The sequence below is a fragment of the Cornus florida genome, unplaced genomic scaffold (genome assembly GCF_030987335.1).
Source record: "Cornus florida cultivar Cherokee Brave unplaced genomic scaffold, ASM3098733v1 CherokeeBrave_3.0.0_Hap2_Chr10, whole genome shotgun sequence".
NCBI lineage: Eukaryota > Viridiplantae > Streptophyta > Magnoliopsida > Cornales > Cornaceae > Cornus > Cornus florida.
Genome location: NW_026775580.1, coordinates 32,269,087 through 32,289,810, shown reverse-complemented (window position 1 = coordinate 32,289,810; position 20,724 = coordinate 32,269,087). Strand labels below are relative to the sequence as shown.

General features: G+C 35.5%; 2 protein-coding genes across 7 annotated transcripts in view; one reads left to right on the top strand and one right to left on the bottom strand.

The window, feature by feature from the left end:
* The first annotated feature begins 468 nt into the window (after positions 1 to 468).
* On the top strand, positions 469 to 13,798 carry LOC132280016 (COP9 signalosome complex subunit 4). The gene is made up of 14 exons (XM_059782123.1): positions 469 to 752; positions 858 to 1,009; positions 3,922 to 4,025; positions 4,137 to 4,197; positions 5,612 to 5,704; positions 5,796 to 5,896; positions 7,134 to 7,242; positions 8,340 to 8,384; positions 9,363 to 9,431; positions 9,523 to 9,614; positions 10,415 to 10,457; positions 12,610 to 12,669; positions 13,218 to 13,277; positions 13,558 to 13,798. Exons 1-14 carry the CDS (start codon positions 623 to 625, stop codon positions 13,630 to 13,632), a joined length of 1,194 nt encoding a protein of 397 aa, XP_059638106.1. The 5' UTR covers positions 469 to 622; the 3' UTR covers positions 13,633 to 13,798.
* A 1,231-nt stretch (positions 13,799 to 15,029) lies between these two features.
* Positions 15,030 to 20,724, bottom strand: part of LOC132280015 (probable serine/threonine protein kinase IRE4) — a 51,880-nt gene continuing 46,185 nt past the window's right edge. For all 6 annotated transcript variants that reach the window (XM_059782117.1, XM_059782120.1, XM_059782119.1 and 3 more), the window contains 2 exons: positions 15,847 to 15,921; positions 15,030 to 15,394 (listed from right to left, as the gene is read on the bottom strand). In XM_059782117.1, the coding sequence (XP_059638100.1) occupies positions 15,299 to 15,394; positions 15,847 to 15,921 (171 nt within the window). In that variant the 3' untranslated portion in view covers positions 15,030 to 15,298. The remainder of the gene's footprint in view (positions 15,395 to 15,846; positions 15,922 to 20,724) is intronic.

Below are 20,724 nucleotides of genomic sequence, written 5' to 3'. Positions count from 1 at the left end.
TTTGTTTGCTATGACATAATAGAAAAGAGACACTTAATTATAATGATAGTTTTGTAATTTTTTTAAAATAATTTTTTGAAAAAAAACATTATCTTCCATCGATATTTGGAGGAATGAAAATTTAGGAAAGATGAAGGATGATGGATAATGAAAAATAGTAAAAAAGAAAAAGAAAAAAATGATTGATCCATCTTATTTTCTCCTCCCTCTTGCATCATCTAGACCAAAATGGAGGTAGGGAGTTTATTTCATCTTATCCGCCCTTTCCACCTCCCGCTAATTTGGTCGTTTTACTAAGCATTTTTTTTAAGGAAATTTTTTTTTTTAAAAAAAGGATTGTTTTGACAATTTTGCAAAAATATAGGATAATATGGTAAAAAGCCACGGTCACTAATTTGTGACGTGGCGGATCCTCTCTTGTGGGAGAGCACCGAAACAAGTGCACAGACTATTCCATGCCCTATATTAAAGTGCGAGACGGAGAGGAGGAGAGAGGGCTTTTACAGAGTAGAATTTTTTTTTTGAAACCTCCGTTCTGCTCCTCTCTCAAAATACAGTTTCACAAATTCGACACAAAGTTAAACCCTAATTCCTATCTGCGAAGTGCGAACGCCTTCTCGCCATGGATAGTGCCTTCGCGAGCGCCTCTGCGATCACTGATCAGAGGCAAAAGATCGAACAGTACAAACTCATTCTCTCCTCCGTCATCGCATCCAACGACATCGCACAAGCGAAGAAGTTCATTGATCACAGTTACTTCATATAAATCTTGCTCTTTCTTTTTTCTTTTATTTTATTTTTTGAATTTGGAATGGTTACAGTGAGTTAAAGTTGTTGATATTTTATTTGAATCACAGTGTTGTCGGACGACGTGCCATTGGTGGTGTCGCGACAGCTTTTGCAGACATTCGCCCAGGAATTGGGTAGGTTGGAGCCGGAGACCCAAAAGGAGATTGCCCATTATACCCTTAACCAGATTCAGCCTCGGGTCGTATCGTTCGAAGAACAGGTTCGTTTCAAGAATTTATGTTATAGACTATGTATGCATTGATAGTTTATAGAGTGTATATAAAGCGATTGGCCAAACTTGTAGAAAATCTCATACAGAATTTAATAGGATCGGGTGATTTGATTGTCTCCCTACTACTGCGTGTTGTACCAATTATGGAACAAGAAGCTGCTGAATTGGCCTATTTGTAATTCCGTTTTTGAGAAATGAAAAGGGAAGAAATAGATTCTCCCGAGCCTTGCTTGGTCACATCCAAGAATCCTGCAGCTTGATTTTACCAAAGATGATGAGAACGTGCACGAATGCTGCAAAATACTCGTCTTCTGGTTTTGTGGGTTTGAGAGTATGGTATATATATATATATGGGGAGTTTTTAATGTGTCCCACGCATTCAATCTATTATGATAAAAGGGTTGTCCAATAGGATTTTTTTCAAAATTTTGTATGACCCTCCATTTGGTCCCTAGAAAGCTCAGAGAAAGATTAGATGAGGATTTTTTTTGGATTCCACGGTTATATGTTGCTCTAGTTGCCACCAATAATGAAACAAAATACCTTTTTCAAACCAAGTGGTTGTATTAGGCCGAATTACACTTAATTGACTGAAGGCGTTTGTTGGCATGGATTCAAAACAACACAAGAATCATTAATTGGAAAATTTAACCTATTTTTATTCAATTATTCTTTGAGAAACCAAAGACATCACAATTTCTGCAATTTGATGATTTACAGGGCATTTTTTTAGCTCTTCTTATTATTTATTTTTTCTTTCAAGCTTTATCATAAATTTCCTTAAAGGTCTTTATTTCATTTCAAACCACATCCCTATGTTTCTTATATAGTTTTTCCGATCTGTCTCCTATTTCTTTTCCACATGCTGGTTCCAAACTCTCTTATCTATTGTGATAATCATGATTCTAATTATTGTGTTATTTGTGTAAGGCTATTGTATATGTTGCTTAATTAGGTTATTACCATTCTAAAATCCAAGCTTCTTTTCATCTTGTTTTCATTTGGTTTATTTGTACATATTTATTTGAGTTTATTGGGGACATGCATTGTTATTAATTCCATGGCATGTTGGCAAGTTTTATTTGAGAATGAAATGATTTACGTACCATCAAGGTAATGCTTGAGTGATATCTTCTCCACCTTCCAATGAGAAGGTTTGATGGAGACGGATTCCTGAAAGCTGTAAATGCATTTGTTCAAGTCACAAGAAGGACAAAGGGAGTGAGTGTGTGCTTTTCCTATAAAAGAAAAAGAAGGAAAAAAGGAAATGCGCCTTATTTGGCACTGGTTCTCTTCTTGTGGTAATCAGGATTAATGGGATTATTTGTGTCAGGGTTGAGTTTACGCTGGTTTGTTGTTCTAGTCATTGCCCTGCTTGGCAGAATTATTCCATGGGCGTCGCTTGTAGATTGCCAATGCCTACCTCACTGTATTTGTTACTTGTAAAGATTCTTGGGCACTTAATACCAATGCTCCAGACCCAATATGATGTAGGACAGAATCCTGCATAGTTCGACAAGCAGATTGACAAGTCCGTTTTCGACAAACCAATAGTGTTTTTTGGGTGGAAACAACGCATTGAGAAAAACCCACTAGCTTTGCTTGTGGGCCATGCTGGTTTTCGGCTGAAAACCTTCGTTTAGGGCTCCGAAATCGCGTTTTATTGTGTGTTACAGGAGGCCTGCCGATTATTTCAAGGCCTTAACGAAGTCAAAATGCTCTAAGATTTTATATTTAGTAGTTTTATTTGATTAGGTTTCTTTCTCTATTTTTACAGAATTTTTAGAGAGAATTTATTTTAAAACTTATTTCTAGGATTAGTTTCCTTGTGTTTTTAGTTTTCTTCTAATATTAGGTTTTCTTTCATTATAAAATATATGTAATGGAGAAAGCAGATTCATTCAACCTTTTATCAATAATATTTTAGAATTCTTTATGAATTTATCTTTCGTTTTGTGAATTCAAAACACCTACTTTGTGGATTCAAAGTAAACTGTTCCTTGTAAACAAATTTATCGCTTCCACTTACGTCACAATACTAGATGCTTAGGTATAGACTGAGATGCATTTACTCCTATGGTTCTGTAGTTATAGGCAAGGACAATATCAATGGGGCACATTCTGCTTTCACAAGTCACAACATGTCTGCCAGTAGACAACACAAGTTCACATATGGTCTAATCTGCTATATAATGACATTATAATTTTTCTTGAAGGTTACTGCACTGGAAATTCAGTTGTTATTTTGACATTGAACCGGTCAATTATTTAAAACTTAAGTATGTTTGGTCACCTTTTCTTTTCCTTTTTATAATTTTATTACTTTTTTGTATATGGAATGTTTATATTGCAAAAGATTCTCTGGGGGAGAGAAGCTGTTAGGGCACATGATAAAGTAAAAACTTTTGAAATTATTCTTCTATTGGTTTTCAGGGAATATCCTTTTCTGTTGGTTTGTTTGTTTAATTGTTCTGTGATATGAGTAGTGTTTAGGGTTTAGTCTTATTTGGCTTTCTAGTTTTGTCATTTGTGTGCTCTCATTGGTACTATCATATTTTTGGGTTTTACCCTTTGTTGTTTTTAAAACTAGTTGATATTTATAACAAATTTATGAAAAAGTTAGTTACTGCAGAAGATCAAATTTCCATTTGGTAATGCTATCCTGTTTTTCAGTTTACATTTTCATTAATTTTTTTTTTTTTTTTGGATAAATAAACATTTTACTTTAATTTTTCCGTGTGTGTGTTCTCGTCTGCAAATTCTGTGTGTTTGTGCAAATTCAATGTAATGTATAGCAGTTAACAGATATGATTTTGGAATGGAAATCCATTTTCTGGTATATTTGTTGATTGGTTGATATTTTGAGTGAGAAAATTACCATCTATCTGTATGAGTTGTAGGTGTTGGTAATAAGAGAGAAACTTGCTGAGTTGTATGAGTCTGAACAGCAATGGTCAAAAGCAGCTCAAATGCTCAGTGGCATTGATCTTGATTCTGGAATGAGGTTCGAGAGTAAGCTTCTTCTTTTGGTTTGTTCATGGACCAGTTCCACTTTAACATATTCTTATGTGCCCTCTGAATTTATGATTCCTTTTGTTTGTGTTTTCTCCCTCAGAGTGATTGATGATACATTCAGGTTGTCGAAGTGTGTCCAGATTGCTCGCCTATACCTAGAGGTACTCTACACTTCATTCTTTAAATCAGATTGAGAAGATGAAATTTATTATACATTTATTTCGATAAGGTTGTCATGCTTTTGGACGTGGCAACTTCCTGATTTTAGATGTTCGGAGTGAATATGTCTGAAGGGCTGGAAAAAAGAAGTGCCTGTGAAAGAGAAATGGAATATGTGCTCAGCACTTTGTATGCTGCAGTGTGCATGTGTTGAGAAAAGAGAGTTGTCTTCTTTTGTTAGGCTAAAAGAAATAGTGTTAGAATATGAAGTTTCTTTTCATTGAGGATAATTTCATTTGAAATTATCGCGATAATGTAAATATTAATTTCATTATGAATTATTGCCATAATTTAATAATTAATAGAAGCCAACTTTTGTATGGTACAAATTCTGTCCTCATATTAAGTCATTGGTGTTTGCTGCTAAATATCACACGATGTAAGATGCTAGGGATTCTATATATAGATAGGTGATGAATACATGTATAGGTGATAGATATTCGTTGTTCCTTTTATCAATCATTTTGTCCATGATCTCATAGGAATGCAAAATAATCATTTGAATGGTAATATTGTCCAACTAAATTTGTTGTGTAGTTCTTGGTAGCATTTTTAATTTGGGGTTCACAGTTTGGCATCTTTTCCCATATAGCCAGCCTAGTGACACGGGCTTAGAGTTTCAGCACCACTCTAGCTGCTCCCATGCGGCACCAAGACGTTGCTTCCACTCTCGCAAGTACTTGGTCAGCCTAACTCCCGTGCACACCTTAGCCAACACACTTCCCTCGTGCGCTTACTAGTGTTGTAGTTGCCCTCGCCTTCTCCTCACTTGGCTTGCATACTCACACACACTAAGGCACTTGAGTTGGCAAGGAAAGAACACTTTTATTACTTCAAAGAATGCTTTGTACAAGGCTAGCACTCAAGCTCTCTACAAGGCTCTCAAGACTCACTCTAGGACTCGTTGGCTACAAAATGAAGTCCTACTCCTATTTATAGGCATCCCCATCCCTAATGGATGGCTAGGATGCATTCTAACCAACGGTGGAGATCGATCTCTAGAACCTTCTCCCACATTCTTCACACTTCCATACTTATCTACTAGTATCTGCAACATTATAGAACTCTCCATACTACTCCACACAATTCTGGAGAACTCTAGAATCTTCCACATACTTCTACAATATTCTACACATATCTAGAATCTTCCACACAACTCTAGACAATTCCGGAAGATTCTAGAAACTCCACTCGCCATGCAGTTGCCATGCAGCGTCCTCCTCAGCGTTTGCGTGTCGTCTGCGTGGCACAACCTCCATAGGCGGGGCGTGACACTAGGCTGCCTAACTTAAGCATTCTGTATTCCTGTCTACTATACACTTTTGGAAATGAGTACTTTTGTTGCTTTTTTGGCAGGATGATGACGCTGTGAATGCGGAAGCTTTTATCAATAAAGCTTCGTTCTTGGTTAGCAACAAGCAGCATGAAGTATTAAATTTACAGTACAAGGTTGATATTGGTTGATGGTGAGGATTATTCCGTTATAGGTTGGGAGCTGTAGCATTTTGCTGACATTTTGTTTGTTCTTTTTACTTGTCAGGTTTGTTATGCTAGGATTCTAGATCTAAAGAGGAAGTTCTTGGAAGCTGCACTGCGTTATTATGACATTTCCCAAATTGAGAAGCGGCAAATTGGAGATGAGTATGTACCCTAAAGGATTTGGTTTATTTTTTTTGGAACTTCTTATCAAGTTGGTCTTTTCCAATCTATTTGTTGGTGTCCATGTTTTTGCATTTGTATTTGGGGTTTGCCAAGTCATGGGTTACTATGTGTGGAAAAGCATATTAAATCTATTGATGGTGTATACTGCATTGCAAGCTTTTAATGCTTTTCCCATTATATAGATGTCCAATGTCATTAACACTGGCCGTCACTGACATGTATCACGTGCCATCATAGTTTTCATTTCTATATACTACTTTAAATATATATAATTTACTTGAGTTGAAATTTCCAGACTTTGCGTCCTACACTCTGTTTGTTTCAGTGTTTGGTCGCATATAAAGTAAAATATTTTACATCCCTACTACAAAAATGACTTACAGATACTGAATCAGCTAAGTCATTTCACCCGTTTGATCTCGACTAATCTCGAACCAATCCGTCAAAACAACTCTGTTACTCTCTCGTTGCTCCATCACCAGATCTATAAAATGGTACAACCTCTTTCAAAGCAAATCATTAAAACGGAGATGAACCATTGGTTTTATTTCCCCTAATAGATCTATGAACCCTAAATATATCTCGTCTATGTATCATATATATGTTTGTATAAGAAAGAATCCAACTCCCCATCCTTCACCACCAATGAAAAATTGCAGAGTCCACCACCATATTGATCTGAAATGAATTGGATTTTTGGAAGCCACAGTCGCATTCTTTTCACAATTGATCTGAAATCTGGGTTTGCGACTGCTAGAAGACTTCTAATTTGAAGCTTGATTCCTATATGGTTATATCATTTATCTCTTGTAAAAAAAAATGTTGGGAAACTGAGAGAAAGAGATTTGATGATCACCACTAGCATAGCTATTAGTACTGTATCAACTCTATACAAAATTTATCTATGTTCTTTATATATATATATTCATGCATGTGTGTGTCATTTATTTTGTGTTGATTTGTTGGGAATCTGAGAGAAAGAGAAGCATGTGTTTTTGGGATTTGTTTGTATATGATTTGATTTAAGAAGTATAAATTTCTGATCCCCGGAATTTCCACAACAGTTGTTATACAACTTATACTCTTGTTTAGTTAATAGCATGAAAATATCTATAAGATACAACAGACATTGTGTACTCTGTATTGCTTGCCTTTAATTTACTAGTAGGCGTTTGCATGTTACTTAATTGATTTGTTAATTTTTTGGTTCTGCCAGAGTGATTGATGAGGAAGCACTAGAGCAAGCTCTGGCTGCCGCTGTGACTTGTACAATTTTGGCTGCTGCAGGTCCTCAACGATCTCGTGTTCTTGCCACTTTGTACAAAGTAAATTTTTTTGCTTAATGAATAGGAGAGAGTTTTAGAATCAGTTTCTATCCTTGAATTATATTTAAGTGTTTCCTTTTCCAGTAAGTAGTTAGAATAATCTAAGAGTTGAATTTTTGGTGTTACTCCTCTTTAAAATGTTCTCTATTCATTCGAAAGACACATTTATAATTGAAGTGGACGCCTTTCAGTTTTTTCGCTTGAATTATATTTAAGTGTTTAAGTGTTTCCTTTTCCAGTAAGTAGTTAGAATAATCTAAGAGTTGAATTTTTGGTGTTACTCCTCTTTAAAATGTTCTCTATTCATTCGAAAGACACATTTATAATTGAAGTGGACGCCTTTCAGTTTTTTCGCTTGTTTTTGCTCTGATGGTGCTGTTAATTGTAGTTACTGCTCTCTCCTCTTGCATGTGTGTATGATACCAATGTATCATGAGAAATTTTGATTATCACGTTAACAATAAGTTTTTTGGTGATGCCTTTCTATATATTTTTTTAAATGTCATTTGCAATCTAAGGAGATGTCGTTTCAAAATTTATATGTTTCCGTTAAATTCTTTACACTGATTAGCATTATAACTTTTTACCATATTTTTTATCTTATAATATGATAGCTAAAATGAAAAATGAGTGTAATAGAAAACCTTTGTCGCGCTAGATCTTTACGTCTTTTACAAATTCATTTGTATTTCACAATTCACGACACCTTGTATTTTCATAATTTGATTTTGATCGATTACGGAAGGAAAATCCTTGATCTTTGTTCCAAGATTTAAATTTCTACGTTTTGGTGGAAATTACGTGCTTGTTTCTGGTGGGCAAATACATGTTTAGTCATAGGAATCTCTTGCTTTTACTGAATGAAATCTTGCATGCTCTTTCATGGGATATATTGTGATCAATTATACTAAGGAAGGCTCTTTTACTTTTAGTTGGTGTTAAATACCTTGTGAGCGGATTTTGATTGGGTGTGAAGCTCGTGTTAGGAGTAGGCTGGAAAAATATCGTCAATAAAAGTATTAGGAGATAATAATGTAATGGATTTGATGTCTAAGACTGAATTTGCATTTTGCTGAAATATTGAGTCTTTGTTCCAGGATGAACGGTGTTCTAAGTTGAAGATTTATCCAATCTTGCAGAAGGTACTCTCTCTCTCTCCCCCTCCCTCCCTCCCTCCCTCCCTCTCTCACACACACACACATAAAATAGATGATTGACATTGGCTGAGAAAGATAACTGAATCCCATATGATGCTAACCGAATATGGTCAATTGGTCTGTGTATTATGTCATTTCATCACCATACTGATGGGTCTTCTTTGAAGTAGAGGGTGATGATCTCACAGTTGTGTTTGTTGTTGGAATAACAGTTGGCCAGTTTGATAAAGTTAACAATGTCAAGATCATTAGTTTTTAGTTCGGGTCTAGGCTACTTCCACCTCGAAGAAACAATTTCATGTGTTAAGAGTCGGGGCGAACACCGCGAACCAAGAACAAATCAAGAAACACGACAGAAAAATAAACACGCCACACACAAGCAATACAAAGATTTTTACGTGGTTCGGTAAAACTTGCATCCATGGTGAAGATTTGGTGAAAGATTTACTATGGAAAAATCAGTTGATTACAAGTTTAGCTCCCAAACCCTAACTCTCTCTTTTTCCTACTGTTTTCAGTGTTCTCTCATTACACACCCCAAACCCTAAATGCCCGGGCTACAAGAGAGTTCTAAACATGGTCCAAGACTCGCAAGCGAAAAACGGGTCAAAATTTTTCCCGTGGACACTGGCCTTGGACCCTCATGGCTTTAGTGGTCTTGGGCCCCACAACGCTTTGCAACACCACCCGGGCCAAAACAAAACTCAGGCCACAACATCACAATATGTATTTAGACTAGGATTTTAAGTAAAAGAGTAAGAAATGAAGAAGATAAGAAAGAAATGGATTTATTGACACAAATACAACATGCGCATATAGATGCATACAAACTCTTGCACCCAACGCGCAAATTCTGCTACAGACATACAGATTCCTTTTTCAGTTTTAGTTGTATTTATCCTCTTCAAATATTTAGACTTTTACATTTGTTATTTGAGATTAATTGAACACAGAATTGTTCAGGTGTATTTGGAGAGAATTTTGAGGAAACCAGAAATCGATGCATTTGCTGAAGAACTAAAAGCACATCAGGTAACTAATTTTATTCTTAAAGAGGAAAACTATGTTTTCATTTGTCGTGCAGCACTTACTTATGATTTATAACTTTTTATATTTTTGACAGAAAGCGCTTTTACCAGATAATTTTACTGTGCTGGATCGTGCTATGATTGAGCATAATCTGCTGAGTGCTAGCAAACTTTACACAAATATAAGGTTGGATAACTGATGTGTTGCCTTTCACAGTTTTTTTTTTTTTCTTCTCTAGTTTTTTACCTATGAAGCACTGACACAGACACGGGACACGGGTACAATACGACGTGGACACGGCAAGGATAAGTCAATAAAATAATAATATAATTTATTATTATATATGTAAAATTAATTTTTGTCATAAATATAATACATTTAAATTCAACCCACCACATTTTAAATTTCTTTCCAAACAAAGTAAAGGATTTCATTGAAATACAAAGCAGCATCTTTATATCCAAAAGCCAACCAGGTTTATGCTTGTAACCAACAAAGGTAAAAGAGACAAAAGTCACTAAGCCCTATTCTTATAGCCAAACAAAGTGTACAAGAGATAAGATTCGTTCCTCACTCATTGGTCAATTGATACCAATTAGAGAATAAGATTCTTATTTCAGCTTTAGGCGCCTCTTTCAATCGATACACACATTTATACACAGCCCTGTTTAAATAGAAACTTGCACAGATATACACACCCATATATATCACAAACATATATTAATTTATATCGTATCTATATCTTCTGTCCAAAAATACTCCCAGGTCCGAACAGCGTAGCCATGTCCACCGACGTATCCTCCATCGTGTCGCAGTGTCCCACGGCGTGTCCGATCTGAAACAGAGGAGAGAAAAGTGTTGGACACGTTCACAGCGTGTCGGACACGTGTCCGGTACGGCCCCATGGTTTGCCGTGTCAGTGCTTCATAGTTTTATACTAACATATATGCTTTTTAATTTGTACCTTTTCTTTTTTCCTGTAATAGCTTTGATGAGTTAGGCACGTTGCTTGGCATTGCTCCTCACAAGGTACAGTCCTACCCAAAGATCTATTTGAGAATCCCCGAGCACTTGTGTTATTGGTTTGTTAGAAATTTTAGTATGCATTTTTTCTGATTTGATATTTTCTCCTATATTTGGTCATCATGGACAAATTTCTTAAAAATGATTATCGTTAGTTTACCGCGACTTCATTATTACATAAGTAGATAACCGTATTTTGTTCATAGTGAAACCCACAACTTGTTTTATACATCTTTATCCATGAATAAGATAGTTGGAGCTCTACTTGTGGTCCCTAATTGAGGCCTGAATCATGCCTTGCCTTTCACAAGTGGGCATATTTCAGGTTGGTCCAACTTGACATTGTATGCTATAATGATGGTGCAAATCGACAATGGAAGCTATTTACTTATTGGGGAGACTAAAGAAAGATAGAGAGAGAAGTATAAAGATCTTCAGATGGCTTTTATAGATTTGAAAGCCTGTGTTAGGGTCTGTAGAGTTACAATATGGGGAATTTTAGAAAATAATGTCACAAACAAGAAATACAGACATGATAAAGGGCGTGCACAATGTAACTATGACCATAATTAGTGGAAATGTTGGAGAAACAAGTGAATTTCCAATTACTGTAATGCTTGCATCAAAGATCAACATAGGTCCGTATCTTTTTGCCTTGTCAGTTATGTGAATGAACAGAATACACTCATCTTGAGGTTCCATGGCGTATAATATTTCTTGATGGTTTTGTTTTAATTGATGAAACTAGACCAGAATAAGTGCCAAATTAGAGTTATGGAGAGAAGTTCTAAAATCAAGAGGGTTTAAGGTAATAAAGACAAACTGAATATATGGATTGTAATTCCAACAAAACTAAAAATACAAGTGGGGATGCAGTAGAGATTGAGGCCTCAAGGGTTAAGAGATACCAAAATTTGAACATTTTTATTACACAGACTTCGTTATCTACAGAGATGGAGAAATTGAAAATTATGTTTAATAGATCTAAAGTAGGTTAGGTTAAATGTTTTAGTGCTTCTAGCATATTGTGCTATTGATACATCCTTAAAATTAAAAGGTAAACTCTAGTTTAGTCATACTTTAAAGAAGCTCCGGCCGCTAAGCATATTTAGAAAATGAGCGTCATCGAAATGTGAATATTAAGATGGATGTATAACAAGACTAAAAAAGATAAAAAAAAAAATTAGAGAAACACATTTGGGAGATGGTTGGAGTAGTACTCCTTTGATATAAAATGAGAGATTATCAACCTTGATGGATTTTGGAGTGTATCTTGGGTAGGCCTACCCGTGCTCAACCTTTATTTGTCAAACTTAGGCAAAATCTTTTCAAAATGTGGTCAGTGTAGGTTGGAATTCATAAGAATTCTTGTCTTTCTACGAATATAACTCTACCGCAGAGATGGAGGCCTCGACAATCTGGTTGAGCAGTAAGAAATTACAGTACAGTTAACGTGGCTGTTCTGGAGGGACAGAGACTCAAAATAAAGGGGTCATGGGGTTTTATTTTAGTATTCCTTGTGTGTTATGTAATATAATTTTTGAATTTGTGATGAACACCAGCATCATCATTAAAAAATATAAACGCGCTGATATACCAATTGGACATGAATTCTGCACTTCAGTTTGGGTTGGCAGGAGATTTGAAGCTAAACAGCTGGCAGTAATATGTGCTTTAATAGTATTGAAAATTTAGTTGCACATAGATATTTTTTTTTTGATAAGTTTAGTTGCACATAGATATGAAAAAGGATGCATCTAATATGTCATCCGGTTTTAGTTTCTTCAGATATCTAGCTATATCGCTTGCTCCTTGACGTGTGCACCCCCACACACAAGCACAAACAACACTACTTTAGTTTGAAGCTTTTCTGTTTTTGCTGAAATTGTGGTGTGCAACCAGTTCATGCTATTCAATGTTGCTCCATTTGTGTTTGAGCTCTTGAACTCAATTGAAGGACTTTTTATTTGAGGGGGACAAAAAAAACAATATTGATTGAAGTCCCTACTTTTTTAAGCACTGATTTCTCTTTCCCCATTTTGGATGTTCTGTTTATTGGATAGTAACTAAATTTTCTGCATAACATACTTTGAGCATAATATATAAGTTCTTATGGTCCTTAAAGCTCTTAAAACATCAGGCTGAATGTTCTTTGCAGGCTGAGAAGATAGCATCAAGAATGATCTATGAAGATAGGATGAGGGGATCTATTGATCAGGTGTGATATCCACATTGTGATGGCAAAATCTTGTACCTTCTAGGGATTTTCCCCTACTATATTTCCTTGTTCATTATCTTTATTTTTGTTTAATATAACCATATTTAGGGGGAAAAAAGTTTTGTACCATCAATTATGAAGAATATATATATATATCAATTTGTGGTGAACTGTGAGTCTAGGTTTTCACTTTCACTTTCTTATCCATGTAGTTGTTAGATATACATTATAATATGTTTTAATTAAAAAATTATACTTATAGGATTGTTTAATATATTGGGAATAAAGAATTTTAATGTATCAAATGGCTTCATTTAATATTTATTTGTAGGCAGCCTTAATCTATTACAATCTGTAGATTTATCCGTCACAATTTCTATTTTAGTTCTGATTTTTGCATCTAATTCGATGTATTTTTCTTTATGAGAGGAATAATGTTATATTTAGGGTGCCCTTCGATTGAGTCTGTAATGTCGAGTACAAGCTGAGACATGAAACATGCAATTAACATTATGCATGACATTTGTGTAAAAAATTTCATGTATCAGGTGGAAGCTGTCATACATTTTGAAGATGACACCGAAGAGCTGCAACAGTGGGATCAACAGGTGAGTAATTGTTGTGGAGTAAGTTTATCTTAACAAGAGCTATATGAAGTACTATATTAAAGGATCAGAAAAGAATCTATGCATGTCTGTCACTTCATTCTGTAGTGCACATTATTGCAAATTTGCTGAATTATACCATGAGCACAATAATATAAATTTTTTTCCCCAAAAGATAGAGAGAGGCCAGGAGTTTTGGATGTGCAGTATTAAGTGCTTCCAACAAAATTGTTAGCTGAGTATTTTAACAGTCATTGTTTTCAATCGTTTCTGGTTTTTGTAGATTGTCGGCCTATGTCAAGCTCTCAACGACGTCCTCGACAGCATGGCAAAGAAGGGTTTGGCGATTCCTGTCTGATTTATTCTCCTGTTGATACATGGATTTCTTTCTTTTTGGGGTATCAAAGGGTGTCCTCATTCTCTTTGGGATACATGGATTATTTTATTATTGCATCATTTGAACAATTGATGTTTATGTTTTGCGGCAATTTTGTTTGCATATTAAGTTATACAAGTTCTGTCAACGAGTGCCTAATTTTTGAAATTTTAATGGCTCATTTGTTGAAATCAGGAATTCCATGGTAACACCCCCTAATAGTTTGAAACTATGTGTTCTGTTTAGAGAATCCAATTTTTCTCTGATCAAACACAAGTACCACACCCTAAGACCTAATAGTCACTCATTTTCGAAGCTCCTTTCGATTTCAATTACTTTGTTATGTGACTTATCTTTATCTTTTCACTACCAGTCTTGAAACCTGGAGAAAAGGAGGGTTCTGTTGCGTAGAACTAATTTTAGCTAGTCTATACAAACAAGAATTTTGAGTTAGAAAAAATAAGTTCATATGATAGCATAGCCTATGCGGACTTGAACCCTCAACCTACCATTGGAAACTATAGGAAATGGTATTGGGGCTCCAACTTTTAGTGGTTTTGTTTGTTGAGTGAATGTGGTTGTGTGATTAAGCTTTAAGTTAATGTTTTCAATGGATTGTTTCTAATAGCAGGAATTTCAGAAGATTTAAGGCAAACTATGAGTTGAGTTGATAGAAACACGTACCGATAGTGATGTGCCCAGAACTATCTGCTTTTATTCAGTTTCTAAATCTTGTACATTCAATTTGCATATTCGATGCTCATTCCTTGTCAATTTGAGCTCTGTTTTAGTGACTTGCACATCACCCATGAAACTTGTGTAATTAGTTGTTATTGTATGAAGTAGCACTTGTAAATCGTAGCGTCCTTTTTTATTCTGCAGTGAAGATTTTGATCATACAAAAGGAATCCTCTCCTTCGTCATGTTCAACCATTTTCCAACTAGGTTATGTTAATCATGGGTGCAACTTGGGCGGGCTCCACCCAGCCCTACCCGAAGTTAGCCCAAAATTTTTCAGTATTGGGCTTATTAATTCACAAAACGGGTTAGAATTTTTCAAAACCGACCCAACCCAAAATTTAAAAACCCCTCCAATAACTGATTCGCGTTTTTGAACCATGGATTTAACCTGTTTTACCTGTTACAGATTCCAAAAAAGAGATTCACTCTCTCTTTGATCCCAATTGTTGTCGTCCAAAGCCCAAGTTGCCGTTTCAAATATAAGATATTAAGATGGTGCAAAATTTTATGCCAGTTGCCTCTTCAACATTAGAAAGCGATATGAGCTATGAACCTTCCATCATTAATGTTAACTTTGGAAGACCTTGTTCGACGGTATTTACATTAGGGCCGTCCTCATTCTCAAGCACGTTCCATGATTCATGCGAACGTTTTTTGTTTCCTCTTCGTTCTTTTCGAGAAATATATCAATCAATTCAGAAGAAAGAAAATAAGAAAATTGTACATTCTTCCTTCCATATTTGTAAATATGACAGTGAGCTCCAGAAAGTCGAATGAATCAATGAGGCTAACACTGATGCGGCTAATATCTAAACATGGGAGACACTGATGGGTGGGCTACTCTCTCTATATTTTGGCCCTTTGCTCTAACATTGAAAATATTCTCTTACCTTTTTCTTTTTTTAACCTATCGATTTGGACTTTTGCTCGGAGATGAGCTTGATGATCCCTTCCAACTCTGTAAAAGCACATCGCGATTGATGGACGCCAGTTGTGACAAATTCTGCAAAGATAACTCAATTAAGTGCCCTGACAGTATTCCGTGACAAGTATACATGTCTGGGAATTTGAAATTGGGCGTTTAACAATGCAACAATCAACCATTTAACAGGTTGTGTTGCTAGACAGTGAATCCGGTTGAACGTGGTTCAACAGCTTATAAGATGTTTTTAAATTCAAAGAAAAAAACACTACAGGAGGTGTGTGCATGCATGTATCGGCATTAAGCCCGTGACCTTTTAATTAAGATAAAATACATGGCAGCAAGTCATATAGTACAAATATAACATGCAAGCAACTAACTGGCCATGCAAATGACCTTCATAAGAGTGGTTCAAGTGACCGCCTGAGCCAGAATCCTATAGAAATACACTAGGACCATGGGGTTGCATAAACAGTTGTTCGGTGCATCTTATTCTTCATTGTTTTTCATATGTAGGAGACGAGGAAGATTACCTTAAAAGAAAAATTCATCAAGGATAGATCAAGAGAGGGATCAAACGCTGCAAGATCACCACATTCATCCATCTTCTGAAAAACATAGAAAAAAATGATTCTGGATGAGAGATTCATTCACAACTGCTAAAACCAATAGGTCCAATAGTAACAAGGAAGAAGTTTAGTGAGTGTGATTGATTATATCAACAGTCCTGGATGTACCAAGGTGAGAGGGCTGCCTAGAAATCACATGTGACATTTTCATACAAACTGATCCTTTATAACCAAAAGACTTGTGCCGCAGCTAAATATTATTATATACATAACATGACGGAGAGAAAATAATTTGAGGGGCAGCAGCCTTGAACGACAATAAGATAAGAAGAAAAAAAAAAAAAAAAAATCAAATTACCTTAATAAGGTGGAATTCAATCATCAAATAAATCACCGTTTACTATTATTAGTCATATGAGGGTGAAATTTATGGAGCAGTATTTTCACCCATTTCCTCTGTATAAGGTTACTACCATAATCATTTTTACTAGAAACTTTTACAGGCAACCAACATTCTACTTATATATTGCTCGAATAAATCAACAATCTATTTCAATTTAAATCAGCCCAAGACATAATTATTAAAATTTTACATTATATGAATTGAATCTTACAATTGGATTCAATAGGATACATTTTCAATTGGAAAAACCCCACAATCAAATCAAGATATGCTATCATTTGATGCTCACACTATAAGATTATGACCAAGACACAAAATTACTAAAAACAAAGACCATCCGTATAGCAATTACTAAACCAAAGAATATAATTATGTGAACAATTCTAAATCACAGAACTCTCGGCCACAAATTTAAATCAATCCAAAGGTAAACCTTGGAAAATGAAGGAAATTAAAGCACAGGAAGGACAAACATAACTGAAATATCAAAAGCCTATATCTTTTTTTTTTTTTTTTTTTTGTTTGAGAATTTTATTTTTGCCTAAAAGAAGCTCAAGAGGGGAGCGCTCCCAAAAGAATACACAAGATGCCAAAGGCGACCACAATATCTTTTTACAATCATAAAAATGAAATAAACCAAAATTTAGGCCACAAATTGTAAATTTAAGTCATACATAGATGATAAAAATGATTGAAGAAAACGATCAAAAATGAGAGGGGAGGAGTTTAATATTTTTGGGAAAGTAAAAGGGTGGGGGGCAAATTAATAATTTTGCAAATCAGGGAGCAATTTCATAAAATTTCCAAATATATATATGTAACAAAGAAAAAAATGAAGGGGGGCAGCATAATGCCTCCGCCCCTGCATATAGAAAAGGCCATTAGACACTCCGATCCATGTTAAGGAAATGCTAAGAGGAGCAGATTGAGTGCAATTGTACAAAGGGACGGACTCCATGCAAGTGTAATCTGTTGCATTATTTGCATTATTGATGGGATAAAGGCAAGGATGCATGAACAGACTGTTCTTGTAGCCAAACCAGCGTTCTCTCACTTAAACAGCCCGAACGTTTACATTGTATTAGGCAAAGGACCCAGTATAGTAACTCAAATAGCTGGTAGTTTGTTTATCATTATGTCCCACTACAATAACAGATGGATTCACGGTTCCACCAACCCACACCAAAAAATAAAATAAATAAACCTTATATATAGGTATATATATGGTGGGTTTATAAAAAATTTACAAGTGGCACCTCCAAAATCCATACAGAACTTTTGGGCCTTTTTGGTCTTTAAGAAGTTCAAATCCAGTGGAGAAAGGAATCCATTATTACAGTAGCCGTTGCTGTAGCAATCAATAAGTTCAAATACAGTGGCAATTGGCATGCTCTTTTGTTCGTTCGTTGCCGCTCTACTTTTCCCCCCTTCTCTTATGAGTTGCTATCTCTTCTATTTAGAATGTTTTCCCTCATTTTTAGGTAGTATTTTTCTCTTCAATTTTTTTTATGTTATACTAAGAATAGGAAAAAGCTACAATAATGGTTGAGCTTTGCTAAGTTCTATAATTTTAATTATATAATACAATTTGACCCTTCCAACTGAAAATTTCTAAGTTCACCTGAGACTACAATTCAAACAATGATTTCCACCTTGATAAGTGCTGATCAAACTAAATTCAAGAGAGATCTTTGAGTTAAGTCTAAAAATTAACAATATACGGGAAAACAACTGGTTGAAATTTTCTATTGAGAAACAAGTTGACATGCTCTTTCACTCGTTTCTAGCCACTCTACTTTTTTCCCCTTCTCTTATGAGTCCCCATCTCTTCTATTTAGATTGTTTCCCCTCATTTTTAGGTAGTATTTCTCTTCTTTTTTTCTTTTTTATTTTATTTTTTTATGTTATAGTAAGAATAGGAAAAAAGCTACAATAATGGTTTGATAAGTGCTGAGCAAGCTTGATTCAAAAGGAGATCTTTGAATTAAGTCTAAACAATAAAACCCTACGGGAAGACAATTGGTTGAGTTTTTCTATTGAGAAACAAGTTACAAAAAGCAGGATTTTCAAAGATAATTTGCAAGGTGCAAGTTGCAACTCTTATTACAAGCTTGAAGCCTTGAACATCATCTCAAATCATTCACCTACAAAATGAAAGGGAAAAAAGGGGATAAATTACAGTTAACTCCCCTCTAATTATAGTTTATTACACGTACCTCCCCCGTGTTTTGGATAATTACACTTACCTCCCTTCTACTTACATGTGTGTAACAAACTGATTGTCGTCAATTTCACTAACAGTCAAAGACGGTCAACACTAACATGACAATATTTTTTAGCTTTGTATGACGTGTGAAAATACTTTTATCCATTGCTGCTTGTGTGAAAAGATAATTGTTAACAACCATCTACTTCAAAAACTTATGCTATTAGAGAGGGTGTAACTTAAATATTTAAATCCTTCAACACGCCCCTCACGTGTGACCTTCTTTTTTGTCCAACACGTGTTTCAATTTTTAAATCAGGGTGATGGTGAGGTTTGAACACAAGTTCTTGCCTGCTTTGATACCATGTCAAAATTGAAAAAAGAATACGTGGTTCAGCCACTAGGGCTTACATCCATGACACACAAAGCAAAAAGTGCTACATATCTTTATTATACTCTCTTAATTTCGTATACAATGATCACCTCCATTTATAGGTGAAAGAATACAAAAATGCTATAAATATAAGAAATATATTGATAGAAAGATTCCTAAAATCATTCACATGGTTTGATTTAAGGGCTTTAATCATTCCTATATTATTCCCCACCCCACCCCACCCCACCCCACCCCACCCCACCCCACCATGAAAGAATACAAACATGCTATAAATATAAGAAATATATTGATAGAAAGAATCCTAAAATCATTCACAAGGTTCATTCATATCAATACTCCATCAAGGAGTGATTTAAGGGCTTTAATCAATCCTATAATAATATTCTCCAACACCCCACACCCCCCAAAGTTGATACACGGAGATTTTAACTCGAGTGTCCAACTTGAAACTAAATATGAAGTTGTCAAGAATCCGAGACGAGTTGGTCTGAAGAACTGAGATGAGTTGATCTAGAGATCCAAGAAGAGTTGATCCGCAGATCGAAACGACTTGATCTTGAGATTCGAGATGAGTAGGGTATGATAAACTCGCTATGATATCATGTCAAAATTAAAGAAAGAAATAGAAAATGAACACAAGGATATAACGTGGTTCAACCACTGAAGCCTACATCCACGACACAAAGAGCCCAAAGGGCTACATCATTCTTATTATATACTCTCTTAAGATTGTTTACAACGAACACCTTTATTTATAGGTGAAAGAATACAAGTGATAAATATGAAAAATTAGGGCTGCAACTTGGGCTGGGCCAGCCCGAATTTACCCGAGCCCAACCTGAAATTTTCAGGGCTTGGACAATATTTTTCTGTTCTAGGTATGGGCTTGGGCTAGATATTCTGAGCCCGAATTAAATTCGGGCTGGGCTTGGGTTGATATTATATAAAGCCCGAAGCCCAGCCCGAGCCCGGAAAGGGTATATTTATTTTAAAACTATGTTATTTCACAAGTATATAATAGCTTAGTTGGTAATGTGTTCGAAATTTTTATTGGAGGAATATTGTTCGAGTCCTTGTAGCTGCACAAATTTTTTATTTTTTACATTCTGAATATAGAGGCGTGGGCTCATGGGCGGGCTTGGGTAGGAGAAGTTAATTATGGGTTGGGCTTGGGTGGCTGGGATTAGGCTTTAGGCGGGCTCGGGCAAAAGATTTTGTACATGGGCTGAGCCCGAATTAAGTCTCTAGCTCACCCAACCCGCCCGAGTTGCAGCCCTATGAAAAATACATTGATGGAAGTTTCCTAAAATCACTCCAATCAATATTTTATCATAAGTTAAAATCACTCCTATAATATTATCCCTTTTCATACACAATACAATGGTGGAGGCTCCTCTATATAGGAAAAGAAATGATGAGAATGTAAAGAGATAGAAAGAGGAATCAGTGGAGGAAACCCTCCACTGATTCCTCTTGTAACAGTAAATCTTCAATAATAGGAATCAATGGAGGATTTTCCTCCACTGGTTCCTCCATTAAATCTTCAATTCTCCCCCTAAAGTTGGAGCATGAATGCCTAACTTTCCATTAAGATAAAGAAAGAAGAGAGAAGGCGAGTTGATTCGAAGATCCAAGATGAGTTAATTCGTAGATCTAAACAAGTTGATCCGAAAATTGAGACGAGTTGATCCATTAAGATTTGAGACGAGTAAAGTATAGAGTAGAGTATGATAAGCATACTCTAATACCATGTCAAAATTGAAGAGAGAAATATAAAATGAAGAAAGATATAGCGTGGTTCAACCACTAGGGCCAACATCCATGGCAAGAAGAGCC

Excerpts from the sequence above, each read along its gene's own strand:
- LOC132280016 (XM_059782123.1), top strand. The coding sequence starts at position 623 with ATGGATAGTGCCTTCGCGAGCGCCTCTGCGATCACTGATCAGAGGCAA. Across the intron at positions 5,705-5,795 it reads TATTAAATTTACAGTACAAG|GTTTGTTATGCTAGGATTCT; the intron begins GTTGATATTGGT and ends TTTACTTGTCAG. Across the intron at positions 8,385-9,362 it reads TTTATCCAATCTTGCAGAAG|GTGTATTTGGAGAGAATTTT; the intron begins GTACTCTCTCTC and ends AGAATTGTTCAG.